Source organism: Cucurbita maxima, unplaced genomic scaffold, assembly GCF_002738345.1.
Source record: "Cucurbita maxima cultivar Rimu unplaced genomic scaffold, Cmax_1.0 Cma_Scf00021, whole genome shotgun sequence".
NCBI lineage: Eukaryota > Viridiplantae > Streptophyta > Magnoliopsida > Cucurbitales > Cucurbitaceae > Cucurbita > Cucurbita maxima.
In genome coordinates this window covers 3,015,107-3,032,296 of record NW_019272037.1, presented here as the reverse complement: position 1 = coordinate 3,032,296, position 17,190 = coordinate 3,015,107, and the positions used below count along the sequence as shown (strand labels likewise).

General features: G+C 36.0%; 3 protein-coding genes across 9 annotated transcripts in view; all 3 read right to left on the bottom strand.

Annotated features, from left to right (window-relative positions):
* Positions 1-5,724, bottom strand: part of LOC111495633 (ABC transporter A family member 7-like) — a 9,023-nt gene extending 3,299 nt beyond the window's left edge. For all 3 annotated transcript variants that reach the window (XR_002720333.1, XM_023145748.1, XM_023145749.1), the window contains exons 1-11: positions 5,341-5,724; positions 4,000-4,381; positions 3,796-3,875; positions 3,500-3,644; positions 2,833-2,952; positions 2,590-2,714; positions 1,925-2,083; positions 1,424-1,586; positions 1,221-1,346; positions 1,061-1,144; positions 325-680 (exon numbers count right to left, since the gene is read on the bottom strand). Coding sequence is in view for 2 of the 3 variants with exons in the window: in XM_023145748.1 (XP_023001516.1) it covers positions 325-680; positions 1,061-1,144; positions 1,221-1,346; positions 1,424-1,586; positions 1,925-2,083; positions 2,590-2,714; positions 2,833-2,952; positions 3,500-3,644; positions 3,796-3,875; positions 4,000-4,381; positions 5,341-5,418 (1,818 nt within the window). In the remaining variant the exon portion in view is untranslated. The remainder of the gene's footprint in view (positions 1-324; positions 681-1,060; positions 1,145-1,220; positions 1,347-1,423; positions 1,587-1,924; positions 2,084-2,589; positions 2,715-2,832; positions 2,953-3,499; positions 3,645-3,795; positions 3,876-3,999; positions 4,382-5,340) is intronic.
* A 558-nt stretch (positions 5,725-6,282) lies between these two features.
* Positions 6,283-10,860, bottom strand: LOC111495199 (protein IQ-DOMAIN 31). 3 transcript variants are annotated; one of them, XM_023145127.1, is made up of 8 exons: positions 10,730-10,841; positions 10,472-10,520; positions 9,569-9,669; positions 8,952-9,248; positions 8,449-8,652; positions 8,117-8,197; positions 6,880-7,996; positions 6,283-6,708 (listed from the first exon to the last, which is right to left on the bottom strand). In XM_023145127.1, the coding sequence occupies exons 3-8, from the start codon at positions 9,650-9,652 to the stop codon at positions 6,677-6,679; spliced, it is 1,815 nt and encodes a 604-aa protein (XP_023000895.1). In that variant the 5' UTR covers positions 9,653-9,669; positions 10,472-10,520; positions 10,730-10,841; the 3' UTR covers positions 6,283-6,676. The 3 variants fall into 3 exon arrangements, with proteins under 3 accessions (XP_023000895.1, XP_023000897.1, XP_023000898.1); XM_023145129.1 differs by having other exon boundaries at positions 10,476-10,520; positions 10,730-10,837; XM_023145130.1 differs by lacking the exon at positions 10,472-10,520 and having other exon boundaries at positions 10,729-10,860.
* Positions 10,861-12,412: 1,552 nt separating this feature from the next.
* LOC111495725 (probable WRKY transcription factor 72) lies at positions 12,413-15,194 on the bottom strand. Of its 3 annotated transcripts, none has more exons than XM_023145881.1 (4): positions 14,928-15,194; positions 14,716-14,814; positions 13,640-14,200; positions 12,413-13,565 (listed from the first exon to the last, which is right to left on the bottom strand). In XM_023145881.1, exons 1-4 carry the CDS (start codon positions 15,042-15,044, stop codon positions 12,534-12,536), a joined length of 1,809 nt encoding a protein of 602 aa, XP_023001649.1. In that variant the 5' UTR covers positions 15,045-15,194; the 3' UTR covers positions 12,413-12,533. The 3 variants fall into 3 exon arrangements, with proteins under 3 accessions (XP_023001649.1, XP_023001650.1, XP_023001651.1); XM_023145882.1 differs by having other exon boundaries at positions 14,716-14,805; XM_023145883.1 differs by lacking the exon at positions 14,716-14,814.
* Between the last annotated feature and the right edge of the window lie 1,996 nt (positions 15,195-17,190).

Here is a 17,190-nt window from a genome sequence, read left to right as displayed (position 1 = left end):
AAAAAAAAAAAAAAAAAAAAAAAAAAAAAAAAAAAAAAAAAAAAAAAAAAAAAAAAAAAAACCCGTAAATTTCACTTTACAAAAAGGCTAGTACTCATTAAACAGGCAGCTAAACAGTTGCAACATGACAAAATGCATTCGAAGGACAGTTTAACAAAGCCAGTTTACAATATTCCACTACGGAATCCCTCTTAAATCATGAGGAAGAAATTCTTGATGAGAAGCAAAAAAAATGAAGAATAGATCATGAAGCTCTTCAGATTCATACGTGAGTTCTTAATAAATGTAATGGTAAAACAGATATAAGTATCAAGAAAAACTTACCTCTTCTTTGACATCAGGTTGATCAATCTGAACCAAGACTTCTGATCCTTGCCTTTCCAAACCAGGATTCTGAGATGGAGCTTTCTTGTCACGTCTTTGAAGGAAAAATAAAGGATGCTTCCAACTTCCTGTCGATAAACCTCGATCGATCCAGAATGCAACTAGAAGCACCACTATCCACTCAACAAGCATAATGATCAAGACTTCTCTCATTCCATTAATACTATCAGTCAAATCTTTCCACCGCATCCCATAAGTTCCCATTAGATTCCCAGTGAACGAATAAAATGCAAACTCATACAACCCACGATATAGCAAAAATCCAGGGTATAACTCCATAACTACGATCCATCCTCCTACAGAGCACAAGGAATGCATATCAGAAGCAAACATTACATGGAAAAGTTTAAACTTCAAATAGCAGAGGGAAGGGCTTTGCCAACATCAAGCAATTAGATGAAGATAAACTTCTAGATATTTGGAATGTCTTAATGTTTGTAATAGTCGCTCTTCAGAAAGGTTCCAAGCATCCGAAGTCCCAGTGTAAGTTTTTTAAGCTGATATATAAATGCAAAGTACTTATGAAGTTCTATTCTCTGAGCTCTCTATCTAGACAATCTAAATACTAATGGAAGATTTTAAAAGAAGTTTGAGTGTTGACTTTAAATGCTTGAAACCTCTCAAAAACAATCTAAAATCAGTCCGAATGAAAACTAACTTGGAGATGTTTACTAACGTGGGAATGATGGATCTTCAACAAAAAATTGGAAGAGAAATCCACCTAAGAGCCCTGTTCCAAAGACACATATATATGTCGAAACTGCAAAATGAAATATTCACATGTCAGCTTAGTGTTAAGTTGATACTAAATCCTGTTGAATTAAATAAAACCAAACCTTCAGCAGTTTTGACAGTTGAAAACATGGCAGCAACTAGAAAGGCTAGGGAGACTTGCAAATTTATAAATAAGAGATAAAACACAAACTGGATGCTGTAGTCATTCATTGTGAAAAATTTTAGCCCTGCAAGGAAGTAGAAATTATTAAAACCTTGAACAAGGTATGAATGTACAAGTTAAGAGTGTTAAAATTTATGTTACCTATCACTGAACCAAACATCACAAAACAAAACATGTATACCGCAGAAACTGTGAGAAAATAAGCGTATGAAATCATCCAATAAGGCCCATCACCAAGCCCATGCATTTTCATCATGATTCTCAGTTTCTGTTGCTTCTCATATACCAACGATGTCAAGATAACCTAACATGGAAGGATAGAAATGAAATGTTTAAGAAGTTAAATGAAGAAATAAAGTAACTTTCATTGCAAGTTACAACACCCTACAGTATTGAACCAAGGATATCAATATATGCAGTATGAAAAATGCAGCCATTATGACTGTGTTGACTCAAAAGGGTCATATATTCTCAAAATATGTTAAAACTTTTCTTCTACAGAGATATTAGTTACTGAACTTATCATATCTTTTCAAGTTTCCTACAACTAGACAGATAGACTTCTGTGATAGATAACTCTTCATTACTTGTGACAGTTAGCCTTGGTGTTTCCTACCATGCACCAAACGTTTTTATACTTACAGGAAAAAGCTGGAGGATGACCCACGTAAAGAAGAGTGCACCAAGCAGAGAAGAGAAATCCAGTTTGATCTTTGTTGCAGGTTTTGGCATTTCTTTGACAAACTCGAAGGGCATCTCTGTGCCCGCTCCAAACAAAAATTTAAGGTAGCCATTGGATACCTGTGAACATAACGAGAGGAATGCACGTGTCAGCTTTCAATATAAGGACAGTAGTAAGGTAATGACTAATGAGATATGAAGAAAAAAAAAACACTAAAGATGCAATCACAGACAACGTCTTCTATTTCTTATTCAAATTTGAACTGCTGCTAAAACGGCTAACATCATCCATAAACACAGTTTCGTAGTTCACAGTTATGATGGCCTTTTAATTTTATAAGGTTTAGAGGCCTACAATACTGGACTGAATAAAAATTGTACATTGTGTATAATGAATTCACACCATGCATAAACTAGCATCAACACCATTTTTTAGATATGTTGTATATTATTTCATTATTTCTTGTAGAAAGATAGCCAAAGTTATAACAATGCATAGATGTTCGTTTTTTCCTTCGGTGCAAATAAACTAAAATGTCGCAAATCAGGAATGGACCAAAAAGAGGTCTTTTTATTCTGTGAGTATAGGGGAAGGATAGTTCAGCATTTCATATGTTCATCTGTACCAGATTAACAAGGCGTGGAACCCGCAACAAAACATTAGAAGAACGGCCAATATCACTCTTATAAGATGAATTATACCATATAGTCACATTAAAATTGTTCCCATCTGAATTTAAGAAATCAAAACCTGTGGAAGAGAAAGTTGTGAGTGCTTGCAATGAGAGCTGTTGAAATCAAGATTGAAGTCTAATAAACCTGAAGAATCTTCCTCTGAGAAAAAAAGGGGGGGGAAGCAAAAAAGAAACCTGAAAGAATCTCATTGATTTTCCCCTCTGAATTCCCGTTTTGGTAACCTTTGTATATCTCATCATTCACCTCTGAAGAACTATTGCGCCACAATGGTAGACCTTGAACACACGTAATATCTGGATCCAATAGCAAAGGACGCCAAGAAAATATAAGAATGTCTCCTGGGACAAAATCTTAAACTGCCAAGGAGTAAATTGAATACAATCTGCAATGACTCGATAATTACAAAAAGAATAATCAAAGAATTTTTAATTTGATCTGTAACCTTATCAATCAATTAATAAAAGCGTCTAACGTAGATAATAGTTTTTCATCATAGGAGTTGAAGGTTATATGATTTTCAGATGCAGATGATAAATAAGCCGTATATATATCACACACGACAATTTGTTGAGACTACTGACATATAATCTTATAACATATCAGATAAATTGGAAGCAGATCAGATGTTGACAAAGTTTCTAAAAATATTCCTCTCATACTCCATATAGCCTTGCAAGATAGCGATGATAACTACATTAAATATAGCTATTGCTTATCAAATTCTCATAATTATATAACTCAATCATATGCATACTCAAGCTGCTCCACGAACATAAACGTTAACCTTACATAGTGAAAGCTAAAAAGTTAGTAGAGAATAGGCAGTCTGTGGCATTCTACCTTGTGTCTTTGAAAGAGAGAATATTGAAACGGGAATTAACAATGTCGAGCCTGCCGCACACTGACGTTGCATATAATATAAAGGAAGGTTTGAAATGAAAGCAGGATCAAGAAAATTGTTTGTTGTAGGCCTCGATTCTGATCCCTAAAAACATTTAGACCACATAATTACAATGAAAGTGAATATATGGCTGAGTCAAATATTGAATAAACGATGTAATTAGGAGATGAAAATGCAAGAACATTTAAAATATAGACCAGGAAAGAGAGAGAAGTTGATGGAGAAGATGACTTACCAAAACGTTAAGAGATGCACCATACAGAACATCAGAAGAATTCCAAGTCAAAGAACTAGGGACCATACTTCCAGCCAAAACTACCCACATGCACAAAATAACATCATTACGAGTAACAATTGACTATCAAGTGAAGCAGACATCACGACGATAACTTCAACATCTCAGTAAATATATACTTAAGAGAAAGAGAGGAGTTCATACTATTTCCAAATGAGCGATTATTTCCAGTCAAAAGCATAGTAACAGGACATGACATTGACTCCCTGCATGATTCATTTGGCAAGTCTTTATGTGGAAAAAAATCTGCTCTCACAGCACGGAAATCAGGAGCAGGCATTTGCAAAATGGGAGGCCATTTTGGAGGACTTGGAATGGGGCAGCTTGCTGCTTGTATCAACGTTGAGTACTCTAACCCACAAACTTTCTCACATTTACCATCTCCATTTGTATCAACACAAGCACAACCACACTTGTTCTTCGGCTTATCCAATTCGTCGTTGACTATTTTTTGAAGTAGAACGAGCAATAAACAGAGGATGAATGGGAAGGAAATGAGACGAATATTTGTCCTCAAATTTCGTTTCTGAGTGAAAAATGAAGCAAAGTTTGACCATATCAGACAAAAGGGACATCATTTCTTGTCTCTTGTCACTACAGAGTTGTAATAGTGTAATAGTGCTTGATTGAAATGATTATAATATTATAGGTAGTAGATGTGGAACTGGTGACGAAAGAATTGACCATTATTATGAAATATTTGGAGTCTATCTACTAGCTGAACAATGCTCACGTTATCACGTTAGCATGGATGTTGATTTTTTTATGGAAAAAGAATATCCTTTTTTTCTCCATAGAACTATTTATTCAAAACATCTTCCCAAACTAAATCTAATCTGAAAATTAATGTAACAGTCCAAACTCATCGTTAGTATATATTATTCGTTTTGGTCCATTACATATCGTCATCAACATCATGATTTTAAAACGCGTTTGTTAGAGAGAGTTTTTCACACCTTTATAAGGAATGCTTCGTTCCCCTCTGTAACCGATGTGGGATCTCACAATCCACCTTCTTGGGAAATCAGCGTCCTCGCTGGCATATGGCATACTGTCGGGTGTTTTGGCTCTAATACCATTTATAATAGTTCAAACTCACTGCTAGTAGATACTGTCCGTTTTGGTCCATTACGTATCACTGTGAACCTCATGATTTTAAGAGAAAGATTTCCACACTGTTACAAAGAATATTTCGTTCCACTCTCCAATCGACGTGGGATCTCACAACTAATGATATGATTTAAAGTGCTACTGAAAATCACCCAAAACTAAATATATTATTTGAGGATTAATACCATTTTACAAGTCGATTTCAAAATGCGTACATGCTAAGGATATGATAAAATGGAAAATAATAAAATGCAAAAGAAAACCAACAGATTCCGTGGATGAACCGATCATATTGTCCAAAAGAATTCAAAAGAGGAAGGATTTCTTAAAAGCGGTAAATTAAACAGAACCAGTAAAGAGAAGAAAGGAGAAGACCTGGTAGGTTAAGTTTTTCCGAAGCAGAGCATTTGCTTGGGTCCAGAAGGTCGCGACCCGAATTGGTGTATCCGCCATTGATATCAAAACCAGAAGATTTCAATTTCTATAGCAGGAAGAAGGAAAGTAGATGAATTATAATTGTTTTCAGTGGACAATTGTTGGCCAAAAGGAAAAGCTCATCAGCCCACAGTGCCCACTACCGCCACCAGCAAAATGCATAAATTTCCATACGGAACTTTCTCGGCGGCTGAAGCCGAAATTCACATAGAATCAACGGAATTGGGCAGCGACAAAGATTGTTATGCGCCAGCAGCCTATTCCTTTTCCTTTACGTAACCCAGAAGGAAAATTCTCCCACAGGAATTTCTCTCTTTTCTCTTTATTTTCTTTAGTTCTCTCTTTAAAAATTAAAAATAAAAAAGGATAAATGATCTTTTTCTTTTTATTTTTTAAAAAACAATATTATGTCATTTTCTGTTTGGCTTCATTAATCTATTAAATATAAAAGATCTAAACAACATTCCATTTTAATCCTTGTACTCTTAAAAATATATTATATTTGATGATAATTTCAACCTGAAATTAGCTAAAATTATGATGGACATGAGCTACTTCTACAAAACCCGAGGAAGAATCACAAAAAGATTTTGTAATAGCCCAAACTCACCGCCATCAAATATTGTCTTAAGCTTTCTCTTATAAGCTTTCCCTCACGGTTTTATAACACGTCTAGTAGGAAAAAGTTGTCACATGAATGTTTCGTTCTCCTCTCCAACTGATATGAAATCTAACAAGAGCAAGCAGTTTCGCTAGCACTCTTCCTCTTTTCAATCGACGTGAGATCTCACAAATTTTGATTCTATCAAAAAAGGATGCTCAAGAAAAATCTTAGATGTTCCATGGAAGTGGCGGGTGATTTTGCAGTTTCCATGTCGAACATTAAGGCAATAAACATTTGCACATTCACATACTAATAATATCCATCAGACCAACATAACTAAGGAGTGTCATTGAACATGATAATCACAAGCAGATACAGTATAAACAACCTGTATTACAACAAAGTATCCTTAAATAATGAGTTTTGCAGCACCAAAAACTTGGGGGGAGGGAAGAACTTAAAACCTATGATGTACATGCACTCAAACAACCAAGATGACAGAACAATCAGACAGCACCAGATATTGGCCTCAACAGCCCCCCTCCCTTGAGAAGAAGATGGACCCAGTCGCTGAATAGGTGATGCCTGATCACTCACTAATGTATGAATCAAAAAAGCCTTCAGATGAAATTTACCCCTCTATAGCTGTTGACATCTGAAAACCCATTTTTTTTACCTTCTCCAGTCGGCTTGAATTACCTTTCCTGCATAAAATATCGAAAGATATTGATTCTAATGATGATGAGTATCTGTTCAGCATGAATGACAAAAGTTGTATCCAAATTTGGGTACAAACTCGCTATGAAGGATCATGATGCGACATGCTGCGACACGCTGCGAGTAAAAGTAATATGTATATTGAACAGAATGCTTACCATTTTCATCTCTTGATCCGAGAAGCGCCTTGTCATTTTTATTTCCTCCTTTTCCACCTGAATGAACAAGTCTTTGTGTTCGGGGTGACTGTGAGCTAATTTTAGCATTCGTTGGCGATGGTAAAGAATGTCGTCGGTTGAGGTTATTTCTTTCATTATCCTGTCTAAATCTTGGTGATCCTTGTGCTCTCAGTTTTGCCTTGGCAGATTCAGTTGCTGCCATGTAGCTAGGTATGGTCGGGCTGTGCTGCAACCCATTCTCCACTCGCTCTTGCTTGGCTGGAGTCGAGGCTTTCCTGCCAGATTTCGGGTTCTCGTCGTTAGTATAATCTTCCTTGTGATTCGATTCTCCATTTGATAATGGATTCATTTCATCTTTATGGTAGCTCTCTGCCAAAGGCTTAGTCTCCACAGCAGCCTCATCTCCAGCAATGTTCTTATCTTTGTCACTACTCTCAATCAAAGTCTGTGAATCTTCAACTGGAACACCATTAGGTACATTACGTATCGCTTTTATCAGTAGTGGCTCAGGTAATGGCTCAGGTAATGGCTCAGGAGTTGTTTCCAAGTCAGGCTGGACGGGTATCGTTGAGATTGCCTCCTTTTTCATCTTCTCAGAAGAATTACTAGTACCTCTTGCCAAAACGTCACGGCCTAGACCATTAGAAGCCTTGTCCAAACTTTCCTTGGGCTTCTCATCACCCACTTCTTTTTCGGCAGGATTATCAAGGACAGGATTATGGACCTTTCTCAGACTCCGTTTGACCTTCTCAAGCTCCATCTGAGGATTCTCCTGAACCTGCTCTGCAGCTGAATGACTTGAGGGTTTCCTGAAATTACGTTTCGGTTTCTCAAATTCAGAAGATGATTGGACAGCAGCACCGTCGTTGTTTACAGAAGGAACTCTCCTTGTGCGTTTTGATCTAACAGTATGTGCCTCTCCAGTTTGACCAGTGCTCAGCCTTCTTTGAGATTTCGTCTCTGGAGCTTTTTTTACGTGAGGAATCGGTTTCCAAAATGTAGAATGCGACCAGCGTTCTAACCATTTCATGACTGAATTTTCATCTCCATTATCAAAATAGAGTTGCATAGATTTTGCAGTTGTAGATGAAGCAAGCTACAAGAACAAATCACAAATAAAATCATATGAAGTATAGATTAAGATAAACAAGTGGCAATTTCGGTAAAGAGAAGTAGAACGTGAAGAGTCGGGAAAACGATGTGATGGTAAACTTACCTTCATAGTGAAAGCATTTGCAGAAAGTTTCGCCATTTGTGTAGAGAGACTTACTTCAGCAGGATCCACTAAGGGTTGATCCTGATGTCGAAAAAAAAAATTGTCACCTACTTTTCTAAGTAACAATTCTGACATTCACACCATTTAAACAACAATGTGCTAGACAAAAGTGTATGCTAAAAAATAATACGAGAATCCGAGATATCAAATTCATTACGAATTACAGGAAATGGGAAACCAAAAGAAATTGCAGAAGCCATACGAGATAATTTCGTTGAACTGTACACAAAATGAAATGTTGATAGCAACAAGAGTGTGATTTTCTGAATTACCTGTGGCTGCACTAATCTACATTTGTTTTGCACTTCAGACCCTACATCAGAAAGCCTTACTCTTCTTCCCCGAGCAATAGCCTGAAACTTGACAATTCCGAGCATACAACATAGAGTAGCAACAGCTTGTCTCCTTACCAAATGACCACGAATAAGTGCCTGCAGCCTAATGATACCTTTGAGGGCCCGAAATGCTCGGCGAGCCTTCAATCAAAATTTATGTCAGTAGAATTTCTCAATGCTGCCAAACAGATGAAAATAGAGCTAACATACTAAGCGAGACAACGTACAAGATTAAGTCTCTTGCGACAGTCAAAAAGAGAGATTATTTCAAGTCCCAATAATCACAACTGTGAAGGGGACACGAGTCCAACATCAAAAGATTATTGGGAGAGAAGAATGAAAAGGTGGGCTAAATGGAGAAAATAGTATTGACAAAAAAAGTTACCAAATAACACCAAAGAGCAGCTTGAACCTTAGTTTTCAACGACCTCCTAACTTACCAAATAACCGCGAAAAGCAGCTTGAGCCTTAGTTGCAGCCTCCTCTTCACGGATTCTCTCAGAATCAGATGGTGCATCTTGGCAGGAAGATCCTTGAATTTCGGCATCTTGATTTCCTGGGATTGATATTGATCTTTCATGCGACACATTAGAGGACTTATTGTCGGTAATTTTTAACACGCCTTCATTTGTATCGATGGCATTTGGGGTTGAATGTGAAGCTACAGGATGACTGATAACAGAATTCGTCTCTGATGCCTTGGTAGAAACCAATACTTCTTTCCCATTTCCATTTCTCTACACAGTATCACGAGAGAGATATTATAACCTAATTTCCAAAGATATCATCAACAATGCGAGGTTCAATCTGCAGCCTTAAAACTGAAAGTACATAGCTAAACAGTGAAAATTCGACTCTTTTGCTTCAAGCATGTAGCTAAAACTCGTTTAATGAAATGAGGAAGAGATTAAACGATTACTTTACAATTGAGATATAGGCTCACAACAAATACAACCAGATTGATCCTTAACTCAAGTGAATATCAAGGAACGTTAAAAAAATTGGCGGTTCAAAGCCTAAGTTATACTGGGAAACATTTGTACAATAATGAAATCACCTCTCTGCCCTTGGAAAGATTGGATTTGGAAGATTTCTTCCCAAACAATATGGTCTTAATCCATTTTCCCGGCGACTTCCCCATTGCTGAAAGGTTAAGCTCTGCAAACATAGAATCTTAGTGAACATAGCAATAAAGAGTCCTCATTAGAAAATCTGAAACTTCAAAAACTTCTAGCCGTTTCATTTGAATATGAAAATTGCAATTACCCACTAAACATAATTGGTAGGTGTTAGACGAACACAACTCTCCACAATGGTATGATATTGTCCACTTTGAGCATAAACTCTCATGGCTTTGCTTTGGGCTTCCCCAAAAGGCCTCAGACCAATGGAGAGAGTATTCTTTGTTTATAAACCCATGATCATTCCCTAAATTAATCGACGTGGGACTTTCATCATCCAATCGTAGGTACTACTGTTGATATGCAGTAGATATTCTACTAGATCATCCCTTAAACTAACATTCCCCCTTCCATGAGCTACCAAATTTACAGCAGCATTCTAGTCAATAATGTCACTTTACTTCACTGGACCAGAAAGAAATATCACAGATCAAAGCATCCAAATCCAAAGTCTCAGAGGGTCCAAATACTCCAAGCACCCATCACAGGACACAAACAAAACAAGTTGTCGGAAAAAGACCAAAAGAACAAACAAAAACCAAAACTCTACAAATCACAATCAGAAATGAGCATATCAAACAAAACCCAATTCACAAAGATCATGACAAATGGAGAAACAAAACTAAAAGGGCAAACATTCTAAGAAATCCCATGTAGAAAATAAACAAAACCCAAGAATCAAAGAAACCCTACAGACAAAATCTGCAGTTTCAGTAAATCAAACACAACCCAAAAGGTAAACGGAGTTCCACGTCCACGATATCAGATCTGAAACTTACCCACCTCACCAATGTGCCCACTTCAAAAAACCCTATACTCTACCATTCATGAAAAGAAGAAAAAACCTCAGAAAAACAAGATCATCTTGGCCTGCAAATCAAGCCTGCAGACTGCTGTATGAAGCAGCTGGAAAAACAGAGAGAGATCTACACAGTAGCTTAGAAAGTAAACAAAAGGAATACAGTTCAAAAACATATAATATATAAAATGGATTAACTAGAAATGAAAGGAAGCGCGAGAATGAGAAATAGCTTACAAACTAGGGAAAACACGAACTTGAAACCTCGATCACTTTAATTTTTCATTTTTTTCTGCTTTTCTTTAGCCGCTCTAGATTAGCTTCTTCACTCTGCGCTCACACTGGCATTGGTGAGTTCGAAAAGAATGAATAATTTTACCCAGCCCTGAAAAAACAAATAACAAAAGCACTACAGTGCGATCTTGTACAGCATAATACGATGGGATCCTCATTGTAGACCGTTGGATTGGAACACTTTGAGAGATGTTTTGATCGGACGGTGGAGGAATAGAAGAACAGTTGGGGTTTCTTAAAAAAAAAGAGGGGTGTGGTGAGTGGGTCCCCGGTTGCAGTTACTTCGGAACCAAGTGTTGGAAGGGCTTCTTTATTCGGAAGCATGGTTGTGAAATTACGTTTTTAGTCCATGGCGCAGTGGTTTGAAGTTAACGCGCGAGTGAAGTGCGTCTGAAGGAGAGAGAGTATGTGACGGTAGTAAGGGTCACGACGCGCGTGAGAATGGCGGGAGGATGTCGGGCTGTGCACGTGGAAGCTGAAGAGACTTTGTATGCGGGTCACGCTTGAAGGAGCTCGTACGGTCATTCGAGTAATGCTCAGTTTTCCTTTTCCCCCCTTTTTCTTTTTCATTTACATTTAGTTTTAAAAATTTTAAATATTAGTTTATGTGGACCCTCACATTCACCTACAAAAGTGCCATTTTTCATTATATATATTTCTTTCATTCAAATTAAATATATATATATATATATATATATTTATTATAAATATTAAATATAGTTCAATAAATGTAGATATATCTACTCGTAGGGCAAAAGCGTTAAATGTTAGATTGGTGGACAGCAAAAACCATTACGGAAAAAACCTAATTGGGTAACAAAACTTAGCTGTCTTGGTTGGTGAGATATTCTATAATTATAAACCCCTTTTGTGAAGTATTTTTGTATATTACTTGAAATAATCATTGTTCAAAAGGCATTACTATCAAAAGAATGTTTGAGACGAAATTAAAGTTTTTGTAAAGTTTCGAATTAGTCAATGTAAATGAACACCTAATCAATTATATTTACGATATGGGTACATCAAAATTGAAAAAAGTCGAGAAAAAAAACATAGCAAATTATAGTTTTTATGGGTTCTGGGTCCTTATATTTAGCCACGGGTAAAAAATGGAACCGTTAAAAGGGTATATTAATTATAAATTATGTAATTAAAAAAAAAATGATGAATTAATTAATTACTCTTACTATTATAAAATAAATTTAAAGTATAAGTTTAACATTCTTTTGGTTGAAAAAAAAAAACAAAAAAAAGAGAAGTAAAGGAACCGTTAAGGAGTGGAGTGCAGAAGCAGAACGTGGATTGTCAGTTTGTGTCGGCCAACGTAACCGCCTCCATCTTATCCTCCACTCCTATTGGGCCAACTTCCGCAAGGCCCAACTCGGCCCAATAACTCCTCACGTGATCCTCACGCGCTCGTTTATTTTTTTTAAATAATAATAATATTTCTCATGCTTCTCAATGAAAACGACCATAATTTTATCTACAAATTAAGTTCAGTTGTCGTTCATTTTAATATTCAGAAAATATAAATTAATAAATTCGATAATTAAAAAAAAAAAGGATTATGATTTATGAAAATAAATTCGAATCTCTAATAAGTTAGTAACAAATTTGAGAAATGTTATGTCTAATCAACACCTTAATTTCACTTTAAACCACGTATATTAATTTACATTTTTGCATTGTCGAAAATAATATATATAAATATACCCCAAAATCCAATAAACACGACCCAATTAATCAAATTAATTGGTAAGATCAATATGATCACCTGGAGATGCGGATGCGCTCTTTGGATTCGAAAACGGCAATGAATTCGCTGGAACAAACGCCATATTTCCCGTCGGCGGAGAATTACTTGGCGTCGCCGTCGTAATATTGCTCAAGAAGCTCGTCCCACATCCATTCCCTTTATTTGTCGTGGTCGTCGCCGTCGATGTCAACTGAAACAAGGGTTGTTCACCTCTTGCCGATGACTTTACGGTACCGGCGCTGGTGCCCCCAGAGCCGATGATGGATGTAAGAGCGGCGGCGAGAGCAGACTGGAAGCTGGGGTCGGCTGTGATGGCCTTAGTGGCGGCGGCGATTGTATCGGGTAATGGCGGTTGCTGATGTGGCAGTGACATGGCGGTGTTTCGTTGGTGTTGGAGGTAATTTTGATAGATATTATTAGTGGGTGTAGTAGTGGGGTGGTTATTTCTGTTGTAACTAAGAACGCCGTTATTCCACGACAAGACATTGTTTCTAGAAGATCCGAAATCGAGTTGACTGGTAAAAGGGTAGCGAGAATTGGGGAAACTGGATGGGAATTTACCAAAATGGGTTGAGGGATTTGAGGAAGAGGAAGAAGGATTTGAAGTGAGATCCAAAGTGATCGTTGGGTGAGTTGGGGAAGTGGATGAGATGATCGAGGAGTTATTTGGTAAGTAAAAGTTCTGTTTTGAATTTGAGTAAAAGCTTAGGGCGTGGCTAGATGAGGAGGAGGAGGAGGAGGCCGCCGCCGTCGTGTTTGGAGCAGAGGAGGTGGAGGAGCCAGAGAGGAGCATGGAAGCAGCGGCGGAGGTGGTGGAAGCCATGGCGGTGGCAGAGGCTGGTAATGGGTGGTTATGGTTACCTTCATAGGTAGTTATTAAAATCGACATGTCGTCGGCGCATCTCTGGACCTGTTTTCTAACAGGACATGTCGGCGAGCCTGTGCAGCGGTAGTATGCTCGTGGACAGGGGTTTCCTTTTGCTATCTTTTGCCCGTATTTCCGCCATTGGCACCCGTCGTTCATCTGTAAAACGATCACAATCTTATAATCCTTCGCAATGGTATGATATTATCAATTTTAACAAAAATATGACTAACCGTGGTGGTTTCGCATCGGGCTCTAACACAGACCCGAGCGCGCTTGGGCGGATTCGTTGGGAGAGCATCATCGTCAACGCTTCGCATCGTCTTCAATCCTTTACTCGGCGGCCAATTTGTCTCTCCAGCATCCTCCTTCGTCTCATGATCAGCACTAATTGTTAAACTCCGATTCGGGGAATTAGCTTCTTTAACAGTCGCCGCCGTTGATTCTTGCTCGAATTTGCAATTCAGACCAAGAGATAAAGCCTGTTTGACAACTTCTTCCTTGTCGCCCCCATTGATATTCTTTTCCTCGACCGCCTTCTTCTTCTCCGCCATTGGATATCTCCCAAGCGTTAATGAAACCAGTTCAGTTTCCTCTGTTTGATCATCATGGGGACGCTGTTGTTGTTCCTTGTTGTGTTCTGGTAATTTCTTCGCTTCCCGTCCGACAATCCCCAGAAATTGCATTTTTAGGGCTTCGTAATCCTTCATGATTTGACCCAAACTCATTTTTAGTCTCTGGTTTTCTTCTCTCACTTCCCCCATTTCTGTTCGCGCCGATTCCAATTGTTCTTCCTGTTCAAACACACAAAATCCACATTTTTATTTATTTACCAAATTTCTTGTGAAGTTACCATTTAGTCCCTAGTTTCAATTAATATTTAAATTTTTTATTTTGTGTCTTATGTAAAATTACTAAATTTATAATTTATTACCGTACGGTAAATTTGTTGCCTGGCGAAGGGTTTTGTAATTGACGATAATATTAATATATTAATAGTAGTAAATAGGAAGAATGGAATCTCATACCACGTGGCTAATTAAATGGGCAGATCCCCATAACTAAAAGCTTCAAATTTCTTTGTTTTATTTTATTTTAATAATAATAATAATAAATTATGAATATTAACTATTCTGAAATGATAATTTACTGTACAGTAAACAAAATTTTACTTTATTGAACTCTTCATACGTGTATATGATCATTTTAATTGAAAAATTAAATAAAATTTTATTTATAATTATTACTATCTTTTTATTAAAAAACTGTTATGATAATAATTATAAGAAAAACATAATTTCAAGCTAACCTGAATCTTGGTGCATCTTAAGTCGTTTTGATCGGATGAGTGGCTCGTTTTATCTTCACTTTCATTCTCTTCTTTTGCTCGATTCTCTCTCTGATAAGTTCAAATTAATTAATTAATTAATTCAAGCTCAAACTCAAGAAACCAAATTTTTTAGATCTATGATCAAACATGTATGTATAGTCTCCAAAGTTGAAAATTTGAAATTGACATACCTTGATAAGGAGATGTTGGTTAGAGGGAGAATCCCGATCGTCGTCGCTATCTCCGGCAGGCTTCTCGGGCTTGACGACAGGCCTTGGACGGCCAAAAGCAGGAGCAGCAGCCTCCATGAAAGAACCTAGTTTTCTTCAAAGGGGGTTCTATTTGAATGAAGGTTATGAGAGTTGTAAAGAAGATATATATAAAGGGAAATTAAAGAGAGGAGAAGATAGGAGGCTGTGTTTGACTAAGCCATGGCGTTTGCCGATCACAAACCTCTGATTTCGAGTCTCAAATTTCAACGCACCCCTTTCTCCTTTAAACCCACCAACTTGGCTTTTTTATTTATTTCTAAATATCGGACGTAGTAAAAGACTTTATTTTAATTCGGTATTAAATATTAATCAAACCTAAACTACCTCCATGGAATTCAAAGGTCAACTCTTTGGATAAAATGTGCCGAACAACAAGTCTCTCTTATTATTTTTTTTTCTTTCTTCCTTTCCTTATCCCATAAGTAAACACGACCCAACCAAAAACTCGAACCAATATGCTCTTTCAATCTTATCAATTTACTCATTAAACTTTCACGATGGATTTTGCGAGTTTTTTTTATTCAACGACATGGGTTTTATAGATTAGCCGTGTTTTGTAGTATACATAACTATTTGAACTTCGAGATTTTTATTTATGGTCAAAATCTTAGATTAGCCACCGGCGTGCTACGGCCGTCTATCTAATTTTTCTCTCACGTTTACAAATTTATTAACAGTAAGGTCAAATTTTTTAGTATGGATTTAATTAGAAGCCTTCTGATTGGTCATTTCATTTGACTTTTATTTAAAAAAAAAAAATCAATAAATAATAATAATGACACATGAAAGGTGAGATATATCCGTTCTTTGTTTGTATTATACACCAACTTGTGGAGTACCCTCCACCGTGGCAATTTAAATAAATAGCCTACAAAGTTTTTATTTTTCCCTTAAAAAAATACATATTTTAATAACTAAAATAAAATTCGACCCATTTAACACAAAATTATCTAAATTATTTACGTCATTTATATACTCAATAATTAATTATAAAATAATGATATTTGAACGAAAATGACTACTTTTTAGAAGTCTTGAAATTAATACGAATAATTAAAATAATTAAGAAATAAATACCCAAATATAAAATTTTCCAATTTCAGTCATTGTCGTAGGAAAAGAATATTTAACCGCCTCTCTCTTTTTTTCTATTTTTGGTTTATTTTTCTCTAGGTATGGAAAGAACAAAAGAATAAAAAAGAAATACGCAGAATATTCGAAAAAGACCGAATATTTAGAAATGTAAACGCCGTCGTTTAAATGGTGCTGTTCTAAATGTTTCTCTTGATTTTAATTTCGTAAAATATTATATATATTTAAATGATATTTTCTTCGAAATTAAAGTTTGTACTTGAAAAGTCAACGTACCCACTAGTCACTTAGAGAGAGAGAGAGAGAGAGAGAGAGAGAGACTCCATGCAAAAATCTCAAGGAAATAAAAAATAATTTTATAATATATACATATATATTTAAAGTCAACACATTAATAACATTATTTTTGCTTAAAGTTTGAGCTTTTGACTTTAAAATCAACTTCTTAACGTTTACTTTTTCTTATTACAATTCAAGCAAAAATAATAAAAGAATTATATTTTAATTCTTAAAAATTATGATAAAATATTCTTGTTTTCTTTATTTTAATTATCGAAAAAACTCCAACATATTTTTCAACTCGAAAATATACATAATGGTGCATAATTATTTTTTTTGAATTTTTGTGAATTTATTTGAATGGAAGAACATGATATAGAAAATTGAAGTCGGCTGTCAAAGTTCAATGATTTAGGTCAAATTCATACACTAAGATAGACTTTTAGGGGAAATTAACATAAATTTATAAAAATATTTCCCAATTTTTCAAATAAATCAATTTTAAAATAATAAAAACAACCCTCTCCAAAAATTTCCGTATTTTTAAATTAAATTTGTCAACGATTGGTTGGTTCCATGGTTTAAATCCAATCAAATTCATTTAATTTGTCCTCGTTGGATGATAAAAGTCCCACATCTGTTAATTCAAAGAATGATCATAGGTTTATAATGAAGGAATACTATTTTTATTGGTATCACCCTTTTAGAGAAGCCGTAAACAATATCATGCTATTTTGGATGAAATATTTTTTAAATCCAATTCAATGGTTCGAGTTGTCAACTTTAAAAAAAAAAAAAAAAAAAAAAAAAA

Excerpts from the sequence above, each read along its gene's own strand:
- LOC111495199 (XM_023145130.1), bottom strand. The coding sequence starts at position 9,652 with ATGGGGAAGTCGCCGGGAAAATGGATTAAGACCATATTGTTTGGGAAG. Across the intron at positions 7,997-8,116 it reads CAAATGCTTTCACTATGAAG|CTTGCTTCATCTACAACTGC; the intron begins GTAAGTTTACCA and ends TTGTTCTTGTAG. Across the intron at positions 6,709-6,879 it reads CGGATCAAGAGATGAAAATG|GAAAGGTAATTCAAGCCGAC; the intron begins GTAAGCATTCTG and ends TATTTTATGCAG.
- LOC111495725 (XM_023145881.1), bottom strand. The coding sequence starts at position 15,044 with ATGGAGGCTGCTGCTCCTGCTTTTGGCCGTCCAAGGCCTGTCGTCAAG. Across the intron at positions 14,815-14,927 it reads ACCAACATCTCCTTATCAAG|ACTTATCAGAGAGAGAATCG; the intron begins GTATGTCAATTT and ends TAATTAATTTGA. Across the intron at positions 13,566-13,639 it reads CCCGATGCGAAACCACCACG|ATGAACGACGGGTGCCAATG; the intron begins GTTAGTCATATT and ends ATCGTTTTACAG.